Here is a 27925-nt window from a genome sequence, read left to right as displayed (position 1 = left end):
TTCGGCTGTAATTTTACGGCTTTAAGCCAACCCTCCTTTTTTTTTTTCAGGACTTGGGAGTGGCAGCAGCAACTACTGAGCTACTCAATCCACCCAGTAGATACTGCAGGCAGAGTTATTCTGTATAGAGTAATATATATACACTAGAGTCCTGTTAATCCAAACCCCGTTAATCCAAAAGTCCAGTTAATCCGAACTGAAATATTCAATTTTTTTTAAATTCTCCTTATTGAAATGAAAGAACATGTTATAGAATGAAGATTTACTTGCATTTTATTAGTCATATTTTACTTAATCTAAACATAATTACACATCATAAATCTTCAATCACTGGCCGTTTATCTTTACAAAGTCTGTTAGTTTCTTTTGCCGTTGTGATTATTTCAATTTTAACTGTGATTGGAACCTACTCGAAGATGCAGTGTTAAACCAGCATCTCATAAACATCACATCAGTGGGCATAGCAGCGGAGTGTATTTATTTTATACAGTATTGTATTAATGTAACTGCTAAAGAATGGATATTTCAAATTACAGTATGTACTGTACTGTATTTTAGAAACTATTTTCCTCAGACGGTTAAGTCCCTGGCCTTCTGACCTCAACTTGGCAGGTTCGATCCTGACTCAGTCCAGTGGTATTTGAAGGTGCTCAAATACATCAGCCTCGTGTAAGTAGATTTACTGGCACGTAAAAGAACTCTTGCGGGAGGAAATCCCGGCAGCTAGGCGTCTCCGGAAACGGTAAAGGTATTTAGCGAGACATAAAAACAATAACATTATTTTTAGAAAATATTTTCCAGTTAATCCGAAAATTTCATAATCCGAACAGGGTCCGGTCCCAATTAATTTGGATTAACGGGACTCTACTGTATATATATTTTACAAGTTGCTTTACATCGCACCAACACAGACAGATCTTATGGCAACGATAGGACAGGAAGGGGCTAGGAGTGGGAAGGAAGCGGCCATGGGCTTAATTGAGGTACAGTACCAGCATTTGCCTGGTGTGAAAATGGGAAACCATGGAAAACCATTTTCAGGGCTGCTGACAGTGGGGTTCGAACCCACTATTTCCTGAATACTGGATACTGGCTGCACTTAAGCAACTGCAGCTATCGAGCTCAGTATATAGAGTAATAAATAAGTTACAAGATTGTTAGCAACTGCAAAATGACCTCGATAATGTTGTGAGATGGACAGCAGGCAATGGTATGACGATAAACGGGATTAAAAGTCAGGTTGTGAGTTTCACAAATAGGAAAGTCCACTCATTTTAATTACTGCGTTGATGGGTTGAAAGTTCCTTATGGGGATTAATTCTTAATTCAATTCGTCAGGTGTAAAAAGGTAATATGCTTGAATACAGCTGTATAAGCTCTTATAATGTTGTGTTAAGGCTTTATACCTTGTCAAGTGAAGAAACATGTGTTGGAAGTTCGATTGACATATACATAATGAAACGTATTACGTTCATAATAATAGTAAAATAGGTAACTTAAAAACTGTGTTGATTGACAAGTTAAATATAAACCATGTAAAACACATTAATTGCACACAAGGTAAAAGTACACTCCAAGATGCAAACATCTTTTGATGAATCAAATGAAAAGAATAACATAAACTTGTTTTATCTGTATAACTTGAAAGGTGATAGTACAAATGTACATAGCAATGTGTTTTTACCATATAATGTAAACTTTTAATGTGTTTCAAAATAGTTATCTTTTTAATATTAGTCTTCAAACAAACTTAAATATATGAACAGGATAACCACTCGAAAACATGACTACTTGATGTCATTCAATACAAAATTGTTTTAAATTTGGCAAGGTATTACTATTGAGAATATGTAGTCTAAGGTAAATGTATGACAGCTGAAGATGACTTTGTGAGGAGTCGAAACCGATCCTGCTTTAAAAAAAAAATTAATAAATAAGTATTGATCAGGTGGATCTCTCTTTCTTTCTATGATATAAGTGTCTCGCTTGTCGTTAACGAGGATCAAATAGGGGACTACTCAATTTGTTATGTTAAAGATGGAATTTTGTAGCTTTGATCTGAAGGAGATCATAACCTACGATTGAAGAACGAAGTTGAGTGTCTGGAATGAGAAGAAATTTATTCTTAATATTGAAGTGTGCATTATAATTTAATGGGGAACCATGCTCGATCTATTACTTACCCCTCGTCTCTCTTGCGGCTGGTTTGTCTTTATGACACTCCAACAGTGAGCTTTGAACCCACCCTCTTCAAAGTGTAAGCTAACAGCTACACAGCCTCAGTCATAGCTGAAATATGTGGGATTGTGTAGATTGTATATTTACCTTCTGTAATCTCATAGGATGCTATTCAAAAACATCTACTAGTTGTGCCTTTGGCCATACGAAAGTTAGACTCGACATAGGCGGGACTAATCACAGACCATGAGAAGGTTATTTATAGACCTGTATTATCCATGTACTAAGATAGTCTGTAGATCATCCTTGTATATTCCTGCCAAGCATTGCAAAACACACGTGAGCATGCACAAAGCACAGATCATAGCATGTTTGAGATGTCTACAACAACTTGTGTTTGTTTTCTATTGACATTTGACTCACAAGCACTGATAATGGTTGGTGTTAAAAGGATTCAGGAAGCTAATTGGAGTTGAACATTATTTATAATGTTAGAAAGACATCAGAATCTTCCCTTCCAATGACCAGAACAACGTTCTGCAACATTGTGAATCTGTGGATTGTAAGCTATAAGAGAAAATTGAAAAACCTCTTTGGGTCTTCCTACAAACCCCCAGTCTGTGCAGGGATTTTTAAATGACATTCATTTTAAAACCTGCTCCTGGATGAGTAGACTCTTAATATAAAGGTTTGGTTGAGATCTGTTCAGCCATTTACCCGTGATGGTGGAACAAAGAAACAAAACAAACAGACACAAAAGCTAAAAACCACTGATACGGTCTTGAGTGCACCTAAAATGGCTAAATATATAAAAATATGGCAAAATAAATGAAATTACAGACAGCGATCCTCCACAACTTTATTTATATCTCATGTATATAACATATCAATGAAAATTAGTTTTTGTTAAACTATTGTTGCGGCCACCAAATTAGGTGGGTCAGAGAAATTATGCTGTTGCCAAAGTTATGTAGCAACTGGCGAAGAAATGTCTAACTGAACATATCATTTCGGAGCGCGAGGCAAGTTGTTCTCTCTCAAGCTCCTGATGTTACTTCATACAAAGTTTCAAAACAAATTATACTACAAGCTTCAGAAAAGACAGCTGATTTCAGTGGTATAATTATTTTCCATACAAACCACTTTAAATAATTATTAAAAATAAAATCTTGAATGAGTAAATTTAAATCCGTAGAATCATGAATTGAAAATTTCAGTAAGCGGCCAAGTTTTTATTTCTTCAGCCAATAAAATTGTGTGTGCGGAAAAAATGTAAAAAATCGCCTGACTTATATTTTTTATCTGAAACATATTTCCGTGCATCTTGTAGTTTTCCTGGAAAACAGTTCGGAAAGCGATCATGTAAATGTTGCTGAGACAGTTCGGGGTGCGCGCGCCAGCTCGGGCTACAGGACGCCGTAAATACTTTCGAATTACATATTAATCTGCATCAATTTTATTACATTATAAATTTAAATATTTGAATAATGTATATTGTACTAAGTAATATAGAACTACTTTAATGAATAGGTTTACAATAATTTACAATGAATTAAGAATCTGTTTCTGCCTTCAAGGCAGTCTAATATTTCTTAGACATTGTCATCACTCATCTCATTGAATGTCTTGTTACTCTCTGCCACTTCTCTCTTGACTTGAGTCCAAATCAATTCACTTTCACTATCCATCTTTAACTACACTTACGGTACGAACTCAACAGCTGCATGACAGGGAATGACTCGGGTAAGGTGGCCTGGAGCGGATGGGGTTCAGCTAGATAGCACTGCACGATCAGCGTTGCCAATCCGTGCTAAGAGGTAAGCAACTTTCGACCATCTGTCGCTTCGCCGTTCCCATATCTGACGACAGAGCAGTTTTCCTCACCCGCCTAATTTGGTGGCCACGACAATAGTATTAATCCAGAATTTATTTTATCAAGAAATTCTCTGCATGAAGCGAACTTTATTCTTTGGTTACAACTGTTGGTTGTGAAAATTGGTAATTAGTAATTCCACGATGACCTTAACTGAGTTTGTCTTTCTCTTGCAGTGACCTTTAAACAGACCACTGTATTTCTTTACTGGATTTGGCATTAACAATATTTTAGGTTTGAATGCCTTAAGGTTCATGTCTTCAATGCTGTTAAAGTTGTGTTTCTTTTGCTGCCAAATTGTCAAAATTGAAAGCTTTATTTAACTGAAGAAGTACTGATTTTAACTGTTTTATTTGCAGAAAATACTGTCTCATCCGGCGAGAGTCTGACTCATCTTGTGGAGTTATGTCTGGGTCGACAACTAAACAAGTCGGACCAGTTCTCTAATTGGGAGAGAAGGCCTTTGCGCCCAAGTCAGATTACCTATGCGGGTAATTAATTTGATATGTTATGTAATCATTTATTCAATTGAACTGGTATCTGAGAGATCTTATGTTTTCTGATAGCTTTGTAATCTTGCATGAAAATGTCAAGTACTTAGCCTAAGTTTTTAAGTATAACTCATACAATAGAAACAAGATCCTGCATGGCTCAGGTGGCAGCATGCAGCATGGTTCCAGGATTCAAATCCCAGTCACTCCATGTGAGAGAGATTCCTCAATAATTATCGCATACTTTTTGTCCTCCTTCTTAAATACTGCTATTATTATTCCCTTTCCCCATTCTTCAGGCACACTTTTCAGTATCTACATACAACAGGTCCAACTGCCTCTATTATCTCCATGCTTGCTTCTCTCCCAGCTACTTTTCCCATTTTCTTTCTTTTGACTACTATCTCCACTTCTAACATTGTAATGTGTCCCTTCTTCATGAAGCAAACTCTATTCTTTGGTTACAGATGTTGGTTGTGGGAATTGGTAATTGGTAATTCCATGATGACCTTAGCTGAGTTTGTCCTGAGTTTGTCCTGAATGCTGTTAAAGTTCTGTTTCTTTTCCTACCAAATTGTCAAAGTTGAAAGCTTTGTTTAACTGTTTCTCTGTACAGCTTGTACTTCCAACATCTTTTCTGTACAATTTTTCACATATAATATTTTGTCAAAATACTCTTCCCACGTTTCCCTTATCGCTTCTGGCTATGTTAATAACTCTCCACCCTTCACTTGGTGTATACTCTTACTTCTTGTAAGTCCATTCAGCATCCTTTTATCCCTGTTAACATCCTCTTCCATCTTGTGAGAGTCCCTCCCAGCTTTTCTTCAGCTACCATTTCTTTTATATTTGTATTTACTTTCGTGTTTTGTTTTTCTCCATCCTTCTTTTCTCCTGCTTCACCTCCTCATTCCACTATTGAAGTTTTGCCACTGATCTTCTCTGCTCAACTTACAAATGCCCTCGTAAATATGGACCATTCCTCTTCCATACTTCCTAATTCTTTGACTCGAATGTCATGTTTCAGGATCTCCTGAAATTGCTCCTGTATTTTCTTTTTAGTTTCCATACCTTCTCCCCCCCACTTTCATCCTTGTTACGATGCTTGATGGTCCCATTAAAAGCTTTTCCCAGAAGAGCTGTTATTTCCTATAACTGTCTACGATTTTCTTTTTCGACCCAAAAAAAAAAATCAGCCTCTTCCTTTCTCTTTTATTTATGAATGTCTAGTTCTTTATGACATCATCCTTTGTCCTTTCTCTAGCTGCAATGTCAGTCTTGAATATATACTTCCAGCAGGTTCTACGTCTTCCAACCAAGCATTTTTCTTCTACCTCTCTTTCCATATGCACTCAGACTACTGAGCGAGTTGGCTACACCGTTTAAGTGACATAACTGTGAACTTGCATTCAGCAGATAGTAGGTTCGAACCTCACTGTCGGGAGCCCTGAAGATGGTTTTCCATGGTAACCCATTTTCACACTAGGCAACTGCTGGGGCTGTACCTTAATTAAGGTATACTTCCTTCCCATACCTAGCCCAGTCGTGTACCATTGTTGCCAGACCTGTCTGTGTCAGTGGAATGTAAAACAAATAGCAAAAAAATTCCACTCTGATTATCGTCATTGGTTTCACATTCATGTGTCTGAAACACCATAGTCTGGATGTGTTGACTCTGTCTGGGAGAGATGACTTGATCCCAGCTTTCTGCCACATCTCCTTATTTCTTAACTCGTCAATCCTGGTTTTCTGATTGGTGGGCCGCAAGAACTTTATCTCTGATGATTTCTGCTCTCTTGATGGGTCTTTGTGAGGGTGAATGTTTCTTTACCATAGGCAGACATGCCAACTATTATGGATTGCCCATAATTATTACGGATTTCAGCTCACAATTACGGAATTACAGTCAAAGGGGAAATTATTACAGAAAAGCTGACATTATCTGGAAAAATTAATTTTCTATGGAAAGAAAGAAAAGGAAAAAAAGGGTCAAAAGGATTGATCATTTCTCCTAAATCATCCTTTTTTCAATGCTTGTGAGTTGGCAACGATATTTATTCTATCGTGACTTCCTTTTGCTACCCATAAGCGTTGTAAAATTCATTGTGAATGAAGGAGCTCAGGTGCTACTCTTCTCCACTATAAATCCTTCAATAATGTTGTATTTGCTGTATTAAGTGTACCTGATGGTTGACAGAAAGATTGAGAAAGAAGTGAGGCCTACTTAAGCACATCTGCACTGGAATCACTTATGGTTCAGAAGACGAAAATGTCATCACAGTGGGAAGGATGCTTCAAGAAAAACTACACTGAAAAGCAGCTGCTGCATGAGAAACAAACTACAAGGAATGTTTTATCACAGAACTAACTGGTTGTGTGCAAATGTTATTGTGTAATATGAAGGGCAAAAGGGGTGTCAGTATCGAGAAGGAAAGAGCGTGTTTTGGACTTGACTTGAAATTTTTCTTGCTGGCAGAGGGCAATTACTGATAATCCACTTCAAAGGTTGGCACCTCTGCATGGGTCAAGATTGATATGAAGTAGCTGTTGAACATTGCTAATTTAGCTCTCTTTTGGAATTTAAACATCGTATAGAAGAGTTCTCTCTTGTTGGTAGAAGAGGGAGCTCTTTTTCACCCTGTTGGTTCTCTAGTAGATAAATTGTCTCTGGAAACTATTCTGCCAAGGTACTATTCAGCTGGTGGTCTCCTAGTTTAATGCTTGCTGGTCTGCCATCTCTGTTCACTGCCATCACCTCTGTCTGTCTCATTGATCTTCAGGTTGAACTCCTGGAACTTCACCTTCCAGATGTCTAGTGTTACCTTCACCTCTTCTTCTGTTTCTTCCCAAATCATGACATCATCAACAAAGGCAACTGTGTTTTTGAGTTCATTCAATTTTCCCTTAATACTCTTCATTATTTCATTCATAACTGCTAAATGGTAATGGGGACAGTGCACTGTCCTCCTGGACTCCAGTGATGGTTGCAAACCATTATGAGTCTCCGCCCCCCCCTTTCCTCTCCAACTCGCACGGAGCTGGTACAGTGCAGTATCTGGAGTTTTCTAACCAGTCCTTCAGGCACCTTGAGACACTGTTGTATGCCTTTTCAGTATCCAAAAATACCATTGACAAGTTCTTGCCTTTCTCCCATTGCTTTGCCATCAGCATATTTACAGTTGGCCCGTTTTCTGAAATTGAAGAATATTGTTCAAATAATAGGAAGATATTGAATCAGAGAACATAAATGCAAGCTTTAACAGTGTTATGTCACCTAATACTATTTATTTGGTGTCTGCATTCTCTCTTTGATTACAATTAAAGTAAAAATATATTGGGGTTCCACCTATTCAATACAAGAAAACTTATTAATGCAAGGTTACATTATAAGTCAATCACATTTTGGATCGGTTCGGACCTCTAGTCAGGGTCAAAAGGTGCAAGGTAAAAATTCATTGGCAAATAATAAGAGTGTGTAGAAAACAAAAAACTTTTTTCACATGGCGAAAGTTCATTATCGTATAAGAAAGATGCACTGGGTATTCAAAAGTCTTTTAAATTTTTCAAACAGTGCAAGGTAAAAAATTCACTAGCAAATAAAAGACGTAGAAAACATGAACTTTTTCACAAGACGAAAGTTCAATATCACATAAGAAAGATGCACTGGGTATTCAAAGTTCTTATAAATCTTCATGTGGAGATAATTATCTCGATGTTGGATCTTGTAGCCATTTTTATAGATTAACTAGCTGATGTACCTGTGCTTTGCTACGGAATTCTACATTGTGTACAGAATTCTAGGTTAGGTAGTGTACACGTGAGTAAGATTGTATTAAATTACATAGCTTTTAACGTTACTGTAGAAACGCGATGGGGAAGTCACCAAACTTTTTTTTATGTGAAGACTGGGTTCGGGAATTTTCATTGTAATGGTAGGCCCTCTTGCCTACCGTCAGTCACAATCAAGTTGGGGAATTTTCATTGTAATAGCAGGCTCTCACTCACCACCTTTATTTTTACATTCTCAAAAAGACTGCCTTAGTGGTTTTCCCAACTGAAATCAACATAGGTCATTACAGTGACGGCAGTAGGAATGTTGCAATTAAAAACAATGCTATCATATGAAATAATCGATCAAATGAAAAACCACACATTTTCTCACTTTTAACAAACAGTAGTACGCAGCCGGTCTAACCATCCAAAGTTTCAGAGCTGGAATGACCAGGCCGCAGACAGCTGTGAGCTGCGAAAACTCTTTTATTTTGGGGAAGGGGGTGAAGAGTGGAAAGTCCCAGAGCTAAAAACTAAAAACTATGCCCTTTTACTCATCTGTTTTCTTGGAGTACCCGATGAGTTGGAAAATCTCAATTCACTACACTGGTGGGGGGAAATCTATCTGACTTGGATGCAAATTTTTCCTCCAAGCCAGAGGAGAAACCCCCCTCTTGGCTGCTAATTTGGAATAAAATTAATGTAGAATTTAATAAAAATGAAGAGGAAGAAACTTTTCTTAAGAAACGGGTCATTTCAGGGTTGAATTTTGAGTTATTTAGTGAATTATGGTGCTATAATTTGGAATAGGCTGAAATTGTAATTCTAGATCATGTCATAAGTGAGCCTCTGCATTATTCCGTTAATTGTGCACACTGATCAATCCAATATGCACGTCAGAGTAGGGATCGAATAGCTGGAATACTATGATGAACCAGTGTGTTACGTACGAGCAGTATCAGAAAATGTATGAACCAGAGGAACAGTATGCTAGAGAAGAAAGTTCTCTAACTCCCCTGGTACTTCCCACCAACATTCAAGCAGGCTGTTATACTCGGTACGCAACAGTAATCCCATCTATTGGAGATGAGTGGCAGCATAAAAGACAATGAACATCACAACAAACAGTGGTCAACGTAATGTTATTGTTGATCAAATTTGTGAGCTATCGATATTGCAGGCCTTCACATTCAGTTTTCTTCCGACCCTGAAATACCACTTTTATCACAGTCGGTACAGTAAAACTGAATAAAACATAAATGATTGGAAATTGTACACTCTATAAATTCTGTTATGTAGTATTTTTCAATAGGACCAATAACATAGGTATTTAAAAATTAAATTTTAGGTGCCTTCCCCTAAACTACCATTTCATCCAGCACGAATAAAATTGTTTATAACTTTGACTGTACTTTTTTATTCCCCACTCTATATACCAATTTTCATTAAATTCTGTTTACCCATGTTCTTGTGGCTCGGTGGTGATACGGACTTAGCAACAAAAGTACAAATTCAAAAATATCTCTGTTATCATTACTGGTACGGTAAAAATGTATAAGACATAAATGATCAAAAATTTAATCCTATATAACTTTAATTACGCATTATTTATCGACAGGACCACTAATAAATATTTGAAAATTAAATTTTAGGCCTTCCCCTAAACTACCATTTTGCTCAGCGTGAATAAAATGATGTATAGCCTAGATTGTAGTGGCTCATTCCCTGACTTTACATACCAATTTTCATTAAATTATCTTCAGCAGTTTTTTCGTGATGCATGTACGGACAGACAGACAGACAGACAGACAGACAGAAATTGGGGAAAAGTAAAAAGTGCATTTCCTTGTTACTTTGGACATGACCAATGCATAAATACCATCCTTTTAAATTCTGAGCAATGTACAGACAAAACTCGTATTTTATATACAGTATATAGATTAACAAATAGCTGGTTGTTATTGTTTATGTGTAGAGAAGTTGAAATTAAGCACCAGTGAGAAGAGAAATAAGTGCAGTATTGGAACAATTAAGTATCACAGAAGATGAATGAAGGTATCATTAAATGAATGCTCAAAGAGTTCTTAAGGCAGTGAAGTGGTCAATCTGAAGGTCAATATTTAAATTGGTGGAACCACAGTATATTTTTAATTTAATTGTAATCTCAGTTCAATACAGACCAAATGAAATTCTTATCATTCTCTCTTTGATGTTTTTAAACAGTAGCAGATTGACAACAAACAACAATTTTGATGAAAATCTATTTAAAAAACATCCAGTAAGAAATTTGAATCAGTATTTTTATGCATATTATATGAAGTTATGTATTTGTTTTCAGCCCTGGATGCATACTGCCTTCTAGAAGTGTATGATGTAATACAGCAGTGCTGTATTCAACAAGAAATTCCATTTGATGAAGTAGTTCAAGAAGTCTTGTCTACTGCCAAGCCAGCTAAAAAGAGTACAAAAAACCATAAAAGAAATATGAATGATGCGGTTAGTATTCCATCTTTATTCATCTTGATCAGTTCGAGCATATTGAATAACAACAACAACAACACTGGCTGTCTTCGATCTAATCGAATTTAGAGTAATCCAGTTAGTACACACACATACATATATATATAAATTTACTTGACTTGTTTCCTTACACACATAATAAACTTCATGATGGTTCCGGATCAAATTACAAATGCTCCTGAGAGATTAATTATAATGTTTCACCTATTTAGTACACCTTAACAATGAGGAGGAGGAAGACGAAGAGGAATATATTGTTTTATTGCTCGTGGCAAAGTTAGGGTTCTTACTCTCCTTTGACACTTAACTACATAAGCCTTTCTGTCATATATTGGGAAGACAACTTGCAGAATAGGGAGGCTACTGGAGTCCCACGGTGTAAAAGCCATGTATAGGCCAACAAAAAAATCCAGGAACTACTAAGGTCTGCTAAAGATAAGTGTCATCCTCTCTCCACAGCAGGTGTCTACAAGATCACATGCAGCTGTGGCCAGGTATACATAGGCACAATCAAATGCAGCATCGCCACACGACTGAAGGAGCATAACAGACCTAGCCAGCTGGGACAAACAGAAAGATCATCAGTCGCTGAACACTCGCTGCTAGTAGGCCATGACATACAGTACAGCAACACCAAAGTGCTGTCAACTACTGTATCGCTTCATGCCCGGCTACAAAGGGATGCCATTGAAATCCTAAAGCACACCAACAACTTCAACCGTGAGGAGGAATCTGAATGAGTAAACGGAGCCTGGTTTCCAGTCTTGAAAACCCTGGAGGATACGAGAGCTGTGGCAGACTAGAAAAAGCAACAGGTAATCAGTTTCCTATCTCCGCCAAGGCAGGTCGACGTATATCGGGCTCCTTAATGCTGCAATCAAAGTCAGTCAGAACCATTGATAATGCTGAATACAGTCTTCGGTGAAATGTCGGGACCATCACGTGTTCCTGGACCACGGCCTGCAAGCCCGGAAAACACTGACGTGATTTGATTAGTAAATAACCTGTTCCCCTAAAATGACCAATGGCTTTAGGCAGATGAGTTTTCTTAGATGGGGTGGTGGTCCCCTCGGTGTAGGAAATGACACTGGAACCTGTCAGGTAGCTAGCATCTGACCCCAGGTTAGGGGTGATTGCAAAACATGTCTGTACGCCACGTTAGAAGTGTCCTGATCACCTGCTGGGAGTGGTGACCACATCGTAATAACAGCCTTTTAAACCAACCTTGGCAAAGCTACGACATGCAGTTCTTAAGGTCTACACACTCCAATACGGGAAGCAGGAAGCAGGAGCAAAACCTACAATCCCGTGGTCGCTGTGAAGTTTGTCCTTGTTTTCACACTGGAGTGGGAAACAGTAGCTTAAATGGATTCGTCTGATGAGGAAGTGCTTCTGCTTCTAGCAGTTGCTGAGGATGATGACGGCAGGTTCGTATTATTTTTAATTACTACTACTACTTTCTTTAGCTTATCCCAGTTGTTTCTGGGGTTATTTCTGTGACCCTGCATTGTCCAGCAATAAAACTGCTTTAATAGGCAAACCCTTCTTTTTAAAAAACGTTTCAGTTTCAGGCATGACAACAAATGCATGTGATCTCAGTAGAGGGGAGCCTCAGTACAATGATGTGGCAAGAATAAGCGGGGAATGAAATGCTGTAGAAAAATCATTTAAAATTAGCAAAAAGAAAAATTCAAATAACACTCAGATTTAACAGAGCCTTAGCTTTCAGAGTCTCTACTGTACGTATTTTTTTTCCAGATTTCTGGCTGCTGGAGATTCCTATTCTACAATTGGTCATAGTTTCCGGGTCAGATTCACAGCAGTTGGTGCTGTTATGCGAGATGTTTACCAAGCTATTTGTGACAGAATGCAAGGAATATACATGCCAGAACCATCTACCGAAACATGGATAGAATCAGCTCAAGGATATTACAGTATGTGGCAATTCCCAAACTGTATTGGTAGAATTGATGGGAAGCATGTCACTATAAAATGTACGAGGAACAGTGGATCAAATTAATTTTGTTATCTGAAGAAATTCTCTATTGTGCTTTTATCAATTGTTGGTCAAGATTACAAGTTCCTATGTGTGGATATCAGAGCGTATGGAGAGAACAGTGATGGTGGTATTTTCCAGAACTCTGTAATGGGACAACGGTTGTAGCGGGTTCTTCTGGTGTTCCAAAAGACAAATATCTTCCTGGAGAGAATGTGCCTGCACTTTATTTCATAATCGGTGACGAAGCATTTCCCCTGAAAAGACTTGATGAGATTGCAAGCAAAAGGAGACAAGCGCAAAGAAAATTACAACTGTCGACTATGTAGAGTAAGAAGGGTCATAGAAAATGCCTTCGGCATATTGGCACAGAAATGGAGGATTTATTACGGACTCATGGAAGTTAATGTGGACACAACTAACCTTATCACTAGAACTACGTACATTCTGCACAACTACCTGACAGAATATTCAACATATTATGAAGATTGAGATCCACCAGAATCAGAACTCGGAGCCTTTGAAAATGTTGACAATGATGTTCAACGAGCATCCGCTGTGGCTTTCACTGATCGTGAGAATTTTGTGGAGTTCATTGGCATGCATAAGAACAGTATATAGGTAGTTTTACTATACATCTTACATGTATGTGGAAGTTTATGAACGGAAAAATGTATGTAAAATAAAAAAGTCGCAGACAGTGATAAAGAATTGATACTTACCAGGTATATGCAGTTCTTTTCCTGTTTCATCTCACAATATGTCTTTCTTCCTTACATTCTTATGATCTTTATTACTCATGTCGTAAAGCATTGGAGGTTTTCTTAATGCAACAGTTCAGTCACCATTATCATTGTTCACAATGAATGCGTGACGCGGGAAAAATGGTGTGCTGCAATCCCACCATGTGGGCAAGAGAGTGATGCTCCGGTGTGAGTGGATTCATATCCCCCTGTGCTCATAATAGTTCACAATGGGATCGCTCCTGCATCCTGCATTGGTGTGTGCAGACCTCTAAGCTGAGGTAGCTGTGAGAAGTGGACAACCAGTAGAGAACATTATGAAGGTAGCAGTTATCACCAAATTCACCAAAAGATTATTTAAAGTAATCAACTCAAAGAAGGTCAAAATAAACTGGCTAGAAGAAACTAAGACGGACCTCCAAGAAATGAATATTACAAGTATCATAGAAGATGGTGGAGCCTTTATTACAACAACAGCCAAGCACAGATTCATGGAGAAACCAAAAAAGAAAACTGGTAGGAAGTGGTCCACAGAATGCAAGATGCAACACAGTGCATTCATGAAGGGATTTTGGGAGGATAAGAAGGTGAAAACCATCAGGCCAACGAACAAATTCAAACAGCTCTTTTCAGGCACACTCCAAATGGAGGTGAAATGCATGTACCATTTCAAACACAATTTCTGGCAGTACCGGGAATCGAATCTGGGCCCCAAGGATGGCAGCTAATAATGCTAACCATTATGCTACAGAGGCGGACATGATAATAGTAATAAAGTATTAGATATAATGGCAGGATGCAAAAAAAAAAATTTTTTTTAATGAAGAAACCTTTTGAATATGGAAAGAGGAATGAAGAGAAATGAGTGAAATATGGGGCAATATGTGGTTCAGGAAGAAGAGTAGTACGAAGATTTTTATAAGATATGGATGGGGAAACAGAAGGGCGAAGACAGTAATGGATTACTTCTTGGTGGAAAGGGCGAATATAGATAGTTGTTATGTAACGGCCTTGCCAGCTTACCAGAAGCAGCTTTTGATGGAGACCATGGAGTAGTGGTAGCAAAATTGAAAAGAATGAAAATAAAAGAAATAAGGGAGAAGAAAATAAAAGTGTGGGAATTATGGGACTAAAAGATGAATTGTAATATGAAATGTTACAATACACACAGTGCTGAGGTGAAAAGTGTGAAAGTGGAATGGGCATTTGTAAGCTGTGCAATGTGTGCTTGTGGCAGAATGAGAAGGTAAAGAAAGCAGTGAAAAATAAGAAAGCAGGGCAAGTATGAGATAAGGATGAAATGGAAGAAGGAAAAAAAAAGGAACAGGAAATGAAAGGAAGGTGTAAGAAAGTAGTAAATGAAGCAAAGAAGAATAGCTGGGAAGAATTTGCATGGGAGTTGGAAGATAATGTGGATAGTGGTAAAAGGATGCTATATGGACTTGTAAGAAGGAAGAGAAAAGAAAGTGTCCACACAAAGAAGGTGAAAGACAAAAAAGGAGAGATAATAATGCAACCAAAGGAGATAAGGAAAAGATGGAAGGATTATTTTGATGAACTCCTGAATATGAGAAGGGGTGTAGACGAGATGATAGACGTAGAGTGACGGAGTGAGTTGGCCATGTGGTTAGACACGCAGCTGTGAGCTTGCATTTAGGAGATAGGGGGTTCGAACCCCGCTTTTGGCAGCCCTGAAGATTGTTTTCCTGTTGTTTCCCATTTTCACACCAGGCAAATACTGGGGCTGTACCTATATTAAGGCCATGGACACTTCCTTCCCTCTCCTATTCAATCGTTGCCATAAGACCTATCTGTGTCGTTGCGATGTAAAGCAACTTGTAAAAAAAGAAATGGCAGAGGTAGAATGTGAGTAGACAGAATCCAAAAGTGAAATCACAGTGGAAGATTTGGAAACTGCAGTCAAACGAATGAAAGTAGGAAAAGCAGCGGAATTGGATGAATTGTGTGTGTGTAAATGAAAACAGCAGCAGGACCTGTTGGTCTACAGTGGCTGTATAGGCTATTTAGATGTACACAAGAACCTCGTTAATCTGGATCTCTGGTTTATCCGGATCAAAAATAATAAAAAATATATTTTTACTTGTACAGTATTTCTTTTACGGCATCGACTCTTTTTGAATATCCTTCCGCCAAGGATAGTTAAGGACAGGAATTGGAAGTAATTTGGCCACAATCTATCAAAGGTACTGTCCTGGCTTTTGCCTGGAATTGAGAATGGTAAAGCATGGAAAACCATTCCAGGACGACCGAGATGGAATTTGAACCCACGCTCTTCTGAATGCAACGCCCTATTAATTCACTGATGGTGAATTCGAAAATGAAACCGGCGCCCGATCAGAAGAACCAGTGACTCATGGAGAGGCAACAATGCAGCTGGACAAATTGACAGCCTATTTAGAATCTTTGACTGAAACCACACCGGCAGAACTGTTGTTAGTAAAATGTTTTTGTGATCGTGTTGCGCGCAAACATTATACAGACGTAAAACAGAAAAAATTCTCACGCATTATTTTAGTGCATGAAACAGAGTCGGTCCCTGCCTCTGTGGTGTAGTGGTTAGTGTGATTAGCTGCCACCCCCGGAGGGCCAGATTCGATTCCCGGCTCTGCCACGAAATTTGTAAAAGTGGTACGAGGGCTGGAACGGGGTCTACTCTGCCTTGGGAGGTCAACTGAGTAGAGGTGGGTTTGATTCCCACCTCAGCCATCCTGGAAGTGGTTTTCCGTGTTTCCCACTTGTCATCCAGGCAAATGCCGGGATGGTACCTAACTTAAGGCCACGGCCGCTTCCTTCCCTCTTCCTTTTCTATCCCTTCCAATCTTCCCATCCCCCCTGTAAGGCCCCTGTTCAGCATAGCAGGTGAGGCCGCCTGGGTGAGGTACTGGTCATCCTCCCCAGTTGTATCCCCTGACCCAATGTCTCACGCTCCAGGACACTGCCCTTGAGGTGATAAGAGGTGGGATCCCTCACTGAGTTCGAAGGAAAAACCAACCCTGGAGGGTAAATGGATTAAGAAAGAAGAAGAAAACAGTCGTAAATGTACGAAAAGTGTTCTTATATATTTTTGTACAATGGAAAAAAGGTATTCCTATAAAACTTATGTTATCGTCGCCATAAGACCTATCTGTGTCGGTGCGACGTAAAGCTCCTAGCAAAAAAAAAAAAAAACTTATGTTAATAGATTATATATGTGTACTGTATTTGTTATTTAGTTTTATCTGGATTTTCGATAATCCGGATCAGTTCTGGTCCCACTTAATACGGATAAACGAGGTTCTTGTGTATTTGGAAAGAAAAAATTGTACCAAATGACTGAAGTAAAGGAGTAATAATACTCAAATTTAGGCAATTAATGGAAAAACATTGGGAATATCAATGGGGTATGGTGATAACGTGCCTTGATTTATAAAAGGCTTATGATGGTGTACACCTAGCAAAGGAATGGAAAGTAATGCAACAAAAGGATTTGGAAAATAAATGATTGAACATGTGCAAGCAGTGTACAAAAATTGTTGCAGCAGTGTCCAGAGACAGAGTGGTTTTGGATTGAAACTGGACTACGACAAGGAAGTGTGCTATCACCACTGTTATTCGTGATGGTTATGGATGAAAGTGTGAAGGAGGCAAAGGTAAAATATAGGAACAGGGAGCTGAAGGTAATACTGTTGCAGATGATATTGTGGTGTGGGAAGCAGAGAGGCAGAACAAGGCAACTAGACATGTTGAGTGAAATTATTGAAAATATGGAATGGAATCAGCATAGAAAAAAATAAGACAAAGGTGTTGACAAGAGGAGAAAGGGAGGGGAAAAGAATTATAAAAATAAAGGGACGAAATCTTGACATTTTGAAGAGCTTCAAGTATTTGGGAAGTGAACTAAGCAGGGCTGGACATGTAAATCAGTTAAAGGATTCAACAGGGAAATGCATTCTAGCAGAGTGTGAGAAACCTGGTGTGGAGGAAGGAAGTACTAGTGAAGTGTAAAGAGGTGATGCATAAATATACTACTGCCCAGTACTGACGTATACAGAAGAGACCTGGACACTGACAACAAAGACAGGAGAATTACGTTTTTAAGAAGTATGGTAGAGAAGACTAAGGACAGAGTAAGAAATGAGGATGTCAGGAAGGAAAGTGGAGTATAAGATTTACGGCAAAATGAAGCAGGATAAACTCCCGGCCTATTTCTGCTAGTGTATTATTGGACTCTTAACTGTTATTACAAACTGTGTTCAAATTCAATTTCTGATTCTGACTTCAATGCGAGCAAAGCCACGGGTACTGATGAACAAGAATGAGAAAAATTATTTGCTGCTAATGGCTGGCTCACAGAGATAATTATGATCTACAAAGGGAACACTCCGCATTCCACTAATCCTCTATTAATATATCACTGTCACAGATGCCAATTCCTAAAGAGGGCTAAATTTTCTATGGAGTGCTCCAATAAATCTGTTTATTTTCCCATGCCTTAGGTGTCTCTCAGATGTTGGACCACTGAATTATTTGTTACTATTGTTGAAGACTTGTCATGAATGACAGAATGCTAGAGAACGTTGTGCATTATTATACTGATCCTGTACTTAAGGCCATGGTCACTTCCTTTCAACTCCTAGACCTTACCTATCCCATCGTCACCATAAGACCTATCTGTGTCAATGCGATGTAAAGAAAATTGAAAAAAAAATGTGTGTGGTTAAGTGTAAGAGAGGGCCAGGAGCCCTTACTTTGCCATGGACAATATATGATTTGTCTATCTAACAGCTGCAAATATGCTAAAGTAAAACTGTAATCGGATCATCTAGTCGGTATAGGAATCACATAAAACATGTTTTGTTACGTTACGTTAAGGTCTTCTTGGTGTAACCCTTCCCATTTCTGCTAGTATATTATTGGACTGTTCACTGTTGTTACCATCTGTGTTCAAATTCAATTTCTGATTCTGACTTCAATGCGAGCAGAGCCACGGGTACTGATACACAACAGTGAGTAAAATTATTTGCTGCTAATGGCCGGCTCACAGAGATAATTATGATCTACAAAGGGAACACTCTGCATTCCACTAATCCTCTATTAATATATCACTGTCACAGATGCCAATTCCTAAAGAGGGCTGAATTCTATGGATTGCTCCAATACATCGTTTATTTTCCCATGCCTTAGGTGTCTCTCAGATGTTGGACCACCGACTTACTTGTTACTATTGTTGGAGACTTGTCATGAATGACAGAATGCTAGAGAATGTTGTGCATTATTATACTGATCCTGTACCCTTCATAACCACATATCTCCCTGGTCTACACAAAATAAATCCCATTTTAAAACAAGCATTCTATCTTGTTTCACCCTCCCCCATACCCAGGATCTTATTCCAAAAAGCCCCACAGTCATTTTTAGGCACCCACCTAACCTCAAAAACATTCTCACTCATTATGAACCATAAGAATTCCCACCCCCTTGTGGGTATTTCCCACATGAACACAGCCACTGTAAGACCTGCTGTTTACATACACCAAGCACCAGCAGCATCACCATCAAGTCTTACCACATACAAGGTCATCATGATTGTACTTCAACATTATCTACCACCTTCAATGAAGACTCTGCCCAGTTTTCTGTATTGGCTTAACTAGCAATACACTAGCTAAATGGATATGTGGCCACCGCAGTACCTTCAAAAACCCCAACATAGATCTTTTTGTCCTCATTCACACCAGGCACCATAAAACCATGTTCGATGAATGTTTCACAGTTAAAGTCTTCAGACATTCACCCCTTACTTCCCACTCTTTCGCTCATAGAGATTCGGAAATGGGACATCAACTGGCACTCAGGCGCAGGGAAGCACCCAGCCTTAACATTAGATAACTGCTCCTTTTTCCATTCTCTTGTCTGTTAGTCTCCCCATTTCCTTCATCTCGCACAGTGTATACTTACCAACAATGACCATCATCATTCTATCCTCCACTGACGAAGGCCGCAGCTGAAAATTTTGGACCCGTGTTTTTCTTTTATATGTATTCTATTCATGCTGTCTTATATGGTAAGTTGCTGCTCTCCATCTGTTTCCTTTCACTTCTGCTAACCCGAGCATTTATGACTTGCAAAAGAAAGTAGATAAATCAAAGTTTAATGAAAAATCATATTTATTTATCTGAACTGTTTTTTATTGATTACACAGCACATTGCATAGACTATGCACAGTGCACATTATTCATAATGTCAAAGGTCGGTGTTAAATTGTTCTTACAACATTTTATGACATTTTTCAAAAAGTTGCAAATTTTTGCATGGTCACTGAATTTCATTACATACATACTGTAACCGTAACACCCATACTTTAACTTCAACTGAGAGCATAGGTTGACGCCAGGGCGTGTACGGTCCATGCTAGGAACTACAGAGAGAAGGGTATTTGAATACGACCTTTTTAATTAAACTCCTTGTTTATTCATATTAGACAAGAAATATATCACCTTTTACAGATGTGAAGGGTGTATTTGAAAAAGTCCAAACAAAGGTCGGAAGACACTGTCCCTCGGTGTCTGTGTCGGCGATGTCCCGCGTCATCGGACTCCTTCCCCCTCACCATGGATCTCCTCTCAGCACCATGGCACCACGTTATTCCATGGCAGTTGACAGATCTTGAAGTACCGGTGAGGATAGGGATCGAACCTGAGAGTCTGGCGTCTATAATATTTATTCAAAACAATCTTTGAAGGTGTCAACCTTTTCAATACAATTTATTTTTCTTTACAAATAGAATCTTTAATTTAACATCGATTCAATTGTTGGTGTATATATATATATATATATATTAATATACAGATTCTATTTGTAAAGAAAAATAAATTGTATTGAAAAGGTTGACACCTTCAAAGATTGTTTTGAATAAATATTATATGACAGCTCAATACGGACCAAGAAAATGAGATTTATAGTCTGACGCCTGACAATCGTTTGTGTGCAACATGGAATAATTAATTTAGAATTTAATTCCACTGAGATCCCATGAAGGGAGTAAAGAAGTGTATAGGCATCGCACAGAATGTCAACAAGATCTGACATGACACTTCTCTACCGCACTGCACTGAATATTTGCACATAACACAGTTCGTAGGATCTGCAAGTTCCACAGTTTATCATGAAGGAAAGAGACTAACAACGTTCAACGTAGATAAAATGATAGTCGTTCAATGCATTGTCGACGTAACTCAAATTAATAGAGTATCACAGTTTGTAATAAAAAAGAAGATTAACACAGTTCAAAAAATGAAATAACGGTCATTCGATACACTTGTCGACATGCTCAAATTAATAGAGTATCACAGTTCACAAAATCTTGAACCTTTTCTGACACTAAGGCACAGTCTTATGAAAATAAATTAAAGCACAGTTTTTGCGAAACAGGTTCTGTCATTGAGGCACAGTTTTGTGAAAAAAGCACAGTTTTTACGGAATAAATACAGTTACTATTATGTTATGGTTTATGCAAGTCAATAATAATTCACGATTATTTGTGTAACAATTTGACGACTACCAATTGTTACCTACTACTACAGTGGTAACACAAACAAGGCACAAACACAGTTAAAAGGGAAGGTAAGAGTACAATACACAATATAAGAAAACACTACACACTCGGAAAAACAGTAGCTGGCATCACGCGGGTCTCCAACAAAACATGTATGTAAACATCAGTAGGGCCAACTAGTGAACAACAAACCGGGAAGATGAAAAGGCTGGGAACCTACCAAAGGCATGGACATGGCTTAGATAGCGGATTCCGAATAAATCACCGTGATCCTTAGATTTTAAAAATATTATTTACAAGATAATTTTACAAATACATTCCAAGTTATGAGCTATAAGTTCAGTGATATACATAGGTTATTTCGTAGCAGTGTAAATTCAAATTTCAAATCAACTATACATCTATTTACCAATGTAGTTGTACAATGCAATATACAGTGATGTGAAAAAGGTTATCCAAAACTTAGCGTACCTAAAGTGATACAGAACTACCAGAGGCAAACCCCAAGGGAAATAATATTAAACTACATTCTACATATTTTAGTGAAACAAGAAATGGGAATGCCTCGGAAACGAACAGGTAAGTCTAGCTGAAAAACTAAGGCGTCATAAGTAACTAATTTGGTGAATCTAGGTGAGGTTAGGGCAGGCTCCTGTATGAAAAGCAAATCGGAACATTACAGAATTTTTTAGCAGGAACGGAATTCAAGAGTGCTTACGCAAGGAGAGTGCCATCCCGAAAACCGGGGGGCGTCAACCAGATAGGTTGCTCGCAGTCAGATAAACCGAGACCGACAGAATTCAGGATACAGAATTCATTCGAACACTGCCTCGCTCACTATATATAGGAATTACTGGACTTGGAGGCAGCCAATCAGCGTGCACGAGTTCCCTATCGCCACCTAGACTCACCAATCACAACCTTACTTTCGATCGCGAACTTGGACTAACATTCTAGAATACGCATGATCGCGAAAGTCGTATTTTTCCAGAATAGACAGAACACATTTTCTAGAACACATACCAACAAAGTAACACACCCTGTACAAAAGTTATGTAGCTTTCTGGATCTTTCCAGGAACTATAGACAGAATTCTACTATTTACAAATGCCTATGTTACAACATTATACAGTGCAAGTTAGGTTTACCGGGCTGAGTGGCTCAGACGGTTAAGGCGCTGGCCTTCTGGCCCCAACTTGGCAGGTTCGATCCTGGCTCAGTCCGGTGGTATTTGAAGGTGCTCAAATACGTCAGCCTCGTGTCGGTAGATTTACTGGCACGTAAAAGAACTCCTGCGGGACTAAATTCCGGCACCTCGGCGTCTCCGAAAACCGTAAAAGAGTAGTTAGTGGGACGTAAAACAAATAACATTATAACATTATTATTATACAAGTTAGGTCAATAAAAATAAAACCATATCGTATTTTTCAAACAAGGTCTTCAAAAAAATACATTCCACTCGCATTACATAGTTCACCTGTAACACCAATAAATAATAAACATATATATCAATTAACGGTGAGTGAAATAAGTATAAATTCCAAGGCAATGGGCGCCACCTGTAAAACAATTACAGGAATATATAACTGTGTAGAGCAATGAGTACCTCCCTCTCCCAAGGCGACGGTCATCAGGCTGACGAAGCTCCAGACTTACTTTATAACCTTACCTGTTTACCCCTGAAATTAGATGTAGGTAGCATGCCAATTTCATCCTCACTCCACTGATAAAAGATTTACTGCGAGTTTGATACCAGGACTTTACTCCCAAAATAATAAACAAAATATAAAGAATACCACAATAATCATCACTTAAAGAGACCCCCTCCTGATTGCCGTCCACAAAGGCAACGTACAAACAACTACGACCAACATTAATCATTACTTCACGAGACCTACTTGTTTGTCGTTTACAAAGGCAAATATACACACTACTAACATCAACCAAATCATTACTTGACGAGACCTACTCGTTTGTCGTTTATAAAGGCAAATACACACACTACTAACAACAACCAAATCATTACTTGACGAGACCTACTCGTTTGTCATTTACAAAGGCAAATATACACACTACAAACCATCAACAAAATTATTAATATTATATATACATTTCCTAACATACCTCCAGGTAAGAGTCCCACTACACTCACTACTGTTACAGAACAAAAATCGTATTCTGGTAGAGAAAAGTACGACGACTTTCTCTACGTATGGATGCAACCTTCTTTACGAAGAGCATCCCTAACCTTATTTACACACTTCATCGACGTCGTGAGTCCTTCTTGAGTGCCGCACAGGTTAGTGTGGCGCCTCACATTTCTCCAACCGTAACTGGATACTCGGCCGACGATCTTCTTTATCCAGAATTAGCTCTGTGCACAACCACACATCCACTACCGAATGTAGATTCGGTACGCTTTGGTGCCACCAGAAACTTGTAGCATCAGCGATATTTAGCCTGCTCACTCCGTAGGTAAAATATACTTAAGACCAATAGAGCATCGCCTAGGAATCTGCGCAAAGTAGCTCCCGCGCGCCGGTCCGAGTGAGAAACACAGAATCAAAAACACAAACACAATCAGTATCAGAGTCAGAAACAGCATTAGAATGACTTGCCGCACACGCGTACCTGCTTATATAGGCTTGCTGCACTTGGTTATAGCGTCCTGGAAAGTTTACTGGTAGCAACGCTCTCACAGGCACTTCTTGACGCGTCACTCAGTCAACCCAACCTCGCTTAAAAACAAAGCCCTCATATTGGCTATCGTGCGTCTGATGTGACATTGAACGTCCACTCACGTACATCCACATTGATCCACGCCAATTCTTCAGCCTATACTACCTGCCGTACCCCGTGTTTCCAAGCCACTTGTTGCAACACATCCAACTGACTTCAACCGTCCTTCCCAATATAGTCGCAGTTTTCCCAGTTGCACAATCCTTACGGCTAGGCCATATTTACAGACTCTTACCCAAACGGAAATTTATACAAAATATAATGATGCACATATGCAATATTCCCTAACTACACATTCTTCTCATAATATTACATTTTTACATTCTCAATAAACAATATTACATGATTTTAACATTACCAACTATATACGAAAATTTCCTAACCTAAAAATTCAGGGATCGTACATACGTACGGTTACATTTGCTCGAAGAAAGAATGTTAATTACTCGAGCTTTTCCAGTTCAACACACAAGTCTATTAACTATTGACGACTCGAGATAGTCTTATCACCTCCTGTCTCACACAAAATAGAGTCCACAGTTCTCGCCTCCGGCACTTAGAAATTTAGACATGAACACTTGTACAGTACTTTTTACACAACTATCGTCGGCAGTCTGCCGGACAGAGTAATGGCCTCAAATAGATACCGTGGCAGCTGGGAATACACGCAGACACTGACTTATGCTAGCTCAATGAGCTCCTTTTATATCCGTAGACCGGGCAGTGTGGTTTCAAATTCTAACTTCAATTACTCGGCTATCCCACTGCCGATTTTGATGAAATTTGGTATATTACCCTTTTTTTTATTAGGGGCTATACTATGGAGTGGTCAAAATTTTTATATCACATTCGGTACTGGAGATAATGAGATGGAAGGAACGGAATGTACGATGACTATGTCATCTGTCCTTGGCTGGCTCTCCTGCAGCGAGCGAGTTCTGTGCATAGCTGCTACATCCGTCACCCGCGCACAGCACAGTGGTCTTTTCAAATCTCTCGTACAGGTAACAAGTTGTGCCAGAAATACTTTTATAGTGAATAACGTGGTGACATTCCCGTTTCAATACATACATACATTATCATTATAGACCGTTATGCCTCTCAGCATTCAGTCTGCAAGCCTCTGTGAAATTACTGAACGTCGCCACAATCCTCTATTTGCAACTTGTGCTGTGGCCTCATTTAGTTCTATCCCTCTTATCCTTAAATCATTAGAAACTGAGTCTAACCATCGTCGTCGTGGTCTCCCTCTACTCCTCTTACCCTCCATAACAGAGTCCATTATTTTCCTAGGTATAACCTATCCTCCTCCATTCGTTTCACATGACCCCACCACCGAAGCCAATTTATGCGTACACCTTCATCCATTGAGTTTTTCCTAAATTAGCCTTTATCGACTCATTCCAAGTACCCTCCTGCCAATGTTCCCACATGTTTATACCGCCAATCATTTTCGCTACTTTCATGTCTGTTACTTCTAACTTATGAATAAGATATCCTGAGTCACTCCCATAAAGCAAAGTTGGTCTGAAAACAGACCGATGTAAAGATAGTTTCATCCAGGAGCTGACTTCCTTCTTACAGAACACTGTTGATCGCAACTGCGAGCTCGTTGCATTAGATTTACTACACCTTAATTCAATCTCACTTACTATATTACCATTCTGGAGGAACGAAGGCGCAACCTAAATACTTAAAATTATCTACCTGTTCCAGCTTTGTATCACCAATCTGATATTCAATTCTGTTGAATTCCTTACCTTCTGACATCAGTTTAGTCTTCGAGAGGCTAAATTTCATACCATACTTGCTGCTAATGGCTGGCTCACAGAGATAATTGTGATCTTTACAGGGAACACTCCGCACCTGTTTTCAAGTTCCAAGATATTAGACTGCAGGCTTTCGGTAAAATCTGCCTTTAAACCAAGTCATCAGCATAGGCCAGACTCCTTACTACATTTCCACCTAACTGAACCCCTCCCTGCCACTTTATACCTTTCAGCAGATGATCCATGTAAACTACGAACAATAAAGGTGACAGATTACAGCCTTGTCTAACCCCTGTAAGTACCCTGAACCAAGAACTCATTCTACCATCAATTCTCACTGCAGCCCAGTTGTCAACATAAATGCCTTTGATTGATTTTAATAATTGACCCTTAATTCCATAGTCCCCCAGTATGGTGAACATCTTTTCCCCCAGTACCCTGTCATATGCTTTCTCTAGGTCTACGAAACATAAACACAACTATTCCTCTTGTAACATTTTTCAATTACCGGGCAAGTTGGCCGTGTGGTTATGAGCGAACAGCTGTGAGCTTCCATCCGGGAGATGGGGTTTGAACTCCACTATCGGCAGCCCTGAAGATGGTTTTCCGTGGTCCATTTTCACAGCAGGCAAATGCTGGGGCTGTACCCTAATTCAGGCCATGGCCGCTTCCTTCCCATTCCTAGGCCTTTCCTATCCCATCATCACCATAAGATCTATCTGTATCGATGCAACGTAAAACAAATAGAGAAGGAAAAAAAAATTTTTTCAATTACCTGCCGCATACTGAAATAACCTCACTCCTTGTGGGTGGAATTAACTTCCAATAAGTAACCAGGGGAACCTGACCCCTACAGAGTTCGTCCCCAGGTGTCGGATAGGGGCCCCTACGGAATGTAGGGCTGATTGAAATAACCAATACAACCCGCGGACCAACAGGTAGCCCAATTCCTGGGGGTTTTAAAATACTGGGACACCCTCTCTCCAGGGTCATAAATATGGAGGGCCCTTGCCCTGGGTTAAGGGTGGGGACCTCGAACGGCATCTACAGCGGAGAAGATGGACTTCAGTACGGTGGAGATGGCGGAAGAGGCAACCCATCCTTCTGGGGTGTACAGATGGAATCTACTGCCTTGTAGGACAAGGAAGGCATCCTCAAAGGCTAAGGGAGTAAACCCTGAAACAAAATCCTCTTATGCATTAGGCCTAGCAAGTCTGCAGGAGAGTATTTGAGTACAGTCGCTTTCGATAAGAAAACGAGCCTCGGAAAGAAGATTATAGACCGGACTGACACGTCCTCTCAGACAATTGTAAAGTATGATGACCGTAAGGCTGATGATATACGTTGTTCTGAAAGGAAACCCCAAATAAAAAAGAGACCCAAATACCGAATTGGAACTATGAACATTCTATCATTAACTGGAAAGGTAGAAGAACTCCTAGACATGATGGATAGAAGAAAAATATCAATATTGGGATTAAGTGAGACCAAATGGAAAGGGATTGGATCTAAGACACTTCATGGAGGATATAAATTATACTGGAGTGGATAGGAGGAGGTAGCGAAAAATGGTGTTGGATTCTTAATCAACGAAAGGACTGATGCTACAGCTGAAGTTATCTGCAAAAGTGATAGAATCATTAAAATGTTCATGAAACTGGAGAACACTAAGTACACCGTCATACAAGTGTATGCCCCACAGACAGGCTGCAGTGAGGAAGACAAAGAGAAATTTCGGCAAGACCTGGAAGATACAGTTAATGAGGAAAATGTTGTTATTATTGGAGATCTAAATGCGCAAGTTGGGGTAGACAGACTTGGGTACAAGAACATCATTGGTCCAGATGGATTTGGACAAAGGAACCCAGAAGGAGAACAACTATTAGATCTGTGCAGAAGAAATGATCTTATAATCAAAAACACATTCTTCAAAAAAAGAGACAGTCACAGAATAACAAGGTACAGTTGGGATGGCCAGTATAGAACATTGATTGACTACGTAATCACGAATAAAGATAGTGGCAGGTACATCACAGATGTGAAAGCATGGACAGTGACCACAGATTGTTGGTAGTAGACTTCAAACATAAGACTAATGAAACTCAGAAAATTATTATGAAAAAACCAAGGGTTAAAACTTGGAAGTTGCAAGACGTCCAAATAAAGGAATAATACAGACTAAGGATTCAACAGAGTTTGCCGAAGGGTGAAGTAACCAGCGTTAATGAAGAGTGGAAGGCCTTCAAAGACACCTTTGTGGGAGAAGCCAAAAACCTATGTGGAGTTACAA

General features: G+C 39.1%; 1 protein-coding gene across 6 annotated transcripts in view; it reads left to right on the top strand.

Moving 5' to 3' along the window:
• The window catches only part of Nbr (exonuclease mut-7 homolog), a 311108-nt gene that overhangs the window by 232088 nt on the left and 51095 nt on the right, over positions 1–27925 (top strand). For all 6 annotated transcript variants that reach the window (XM_067145734.2, XM_067145731.2, XM_068227278.1 and 3 more), the window contains 2 exons: positions 4411–4542; positions 10652–10809. In XM_067145734.2, coding sequence (XP_067001835.2) covers positions 4411–4542; positions 10652–10809 — 290 coding nt within the window. The remainder of the gene's footprint in view (positions 1–4410; positions 4543–10651; positions 10810–27925) is intronic.

Source organism: Anabrus simplex, chromosome 4 (assembly GCF_040414725.1).
Source record: "Anabrus simplex isolate iqAnaSimp1 chromosome 4, ASM4041472v1, whole genome shotgun sequence".
Lineage (NCBI taxonomy): Eukaryota > Metazoa > Arthropoda > Insecta > Orthoptera > Tettigoniidae > Anabrus > Anabrus simplex.
This window is presented reverse-complemented; position numbering and strand designations above follow the sequence as displayed.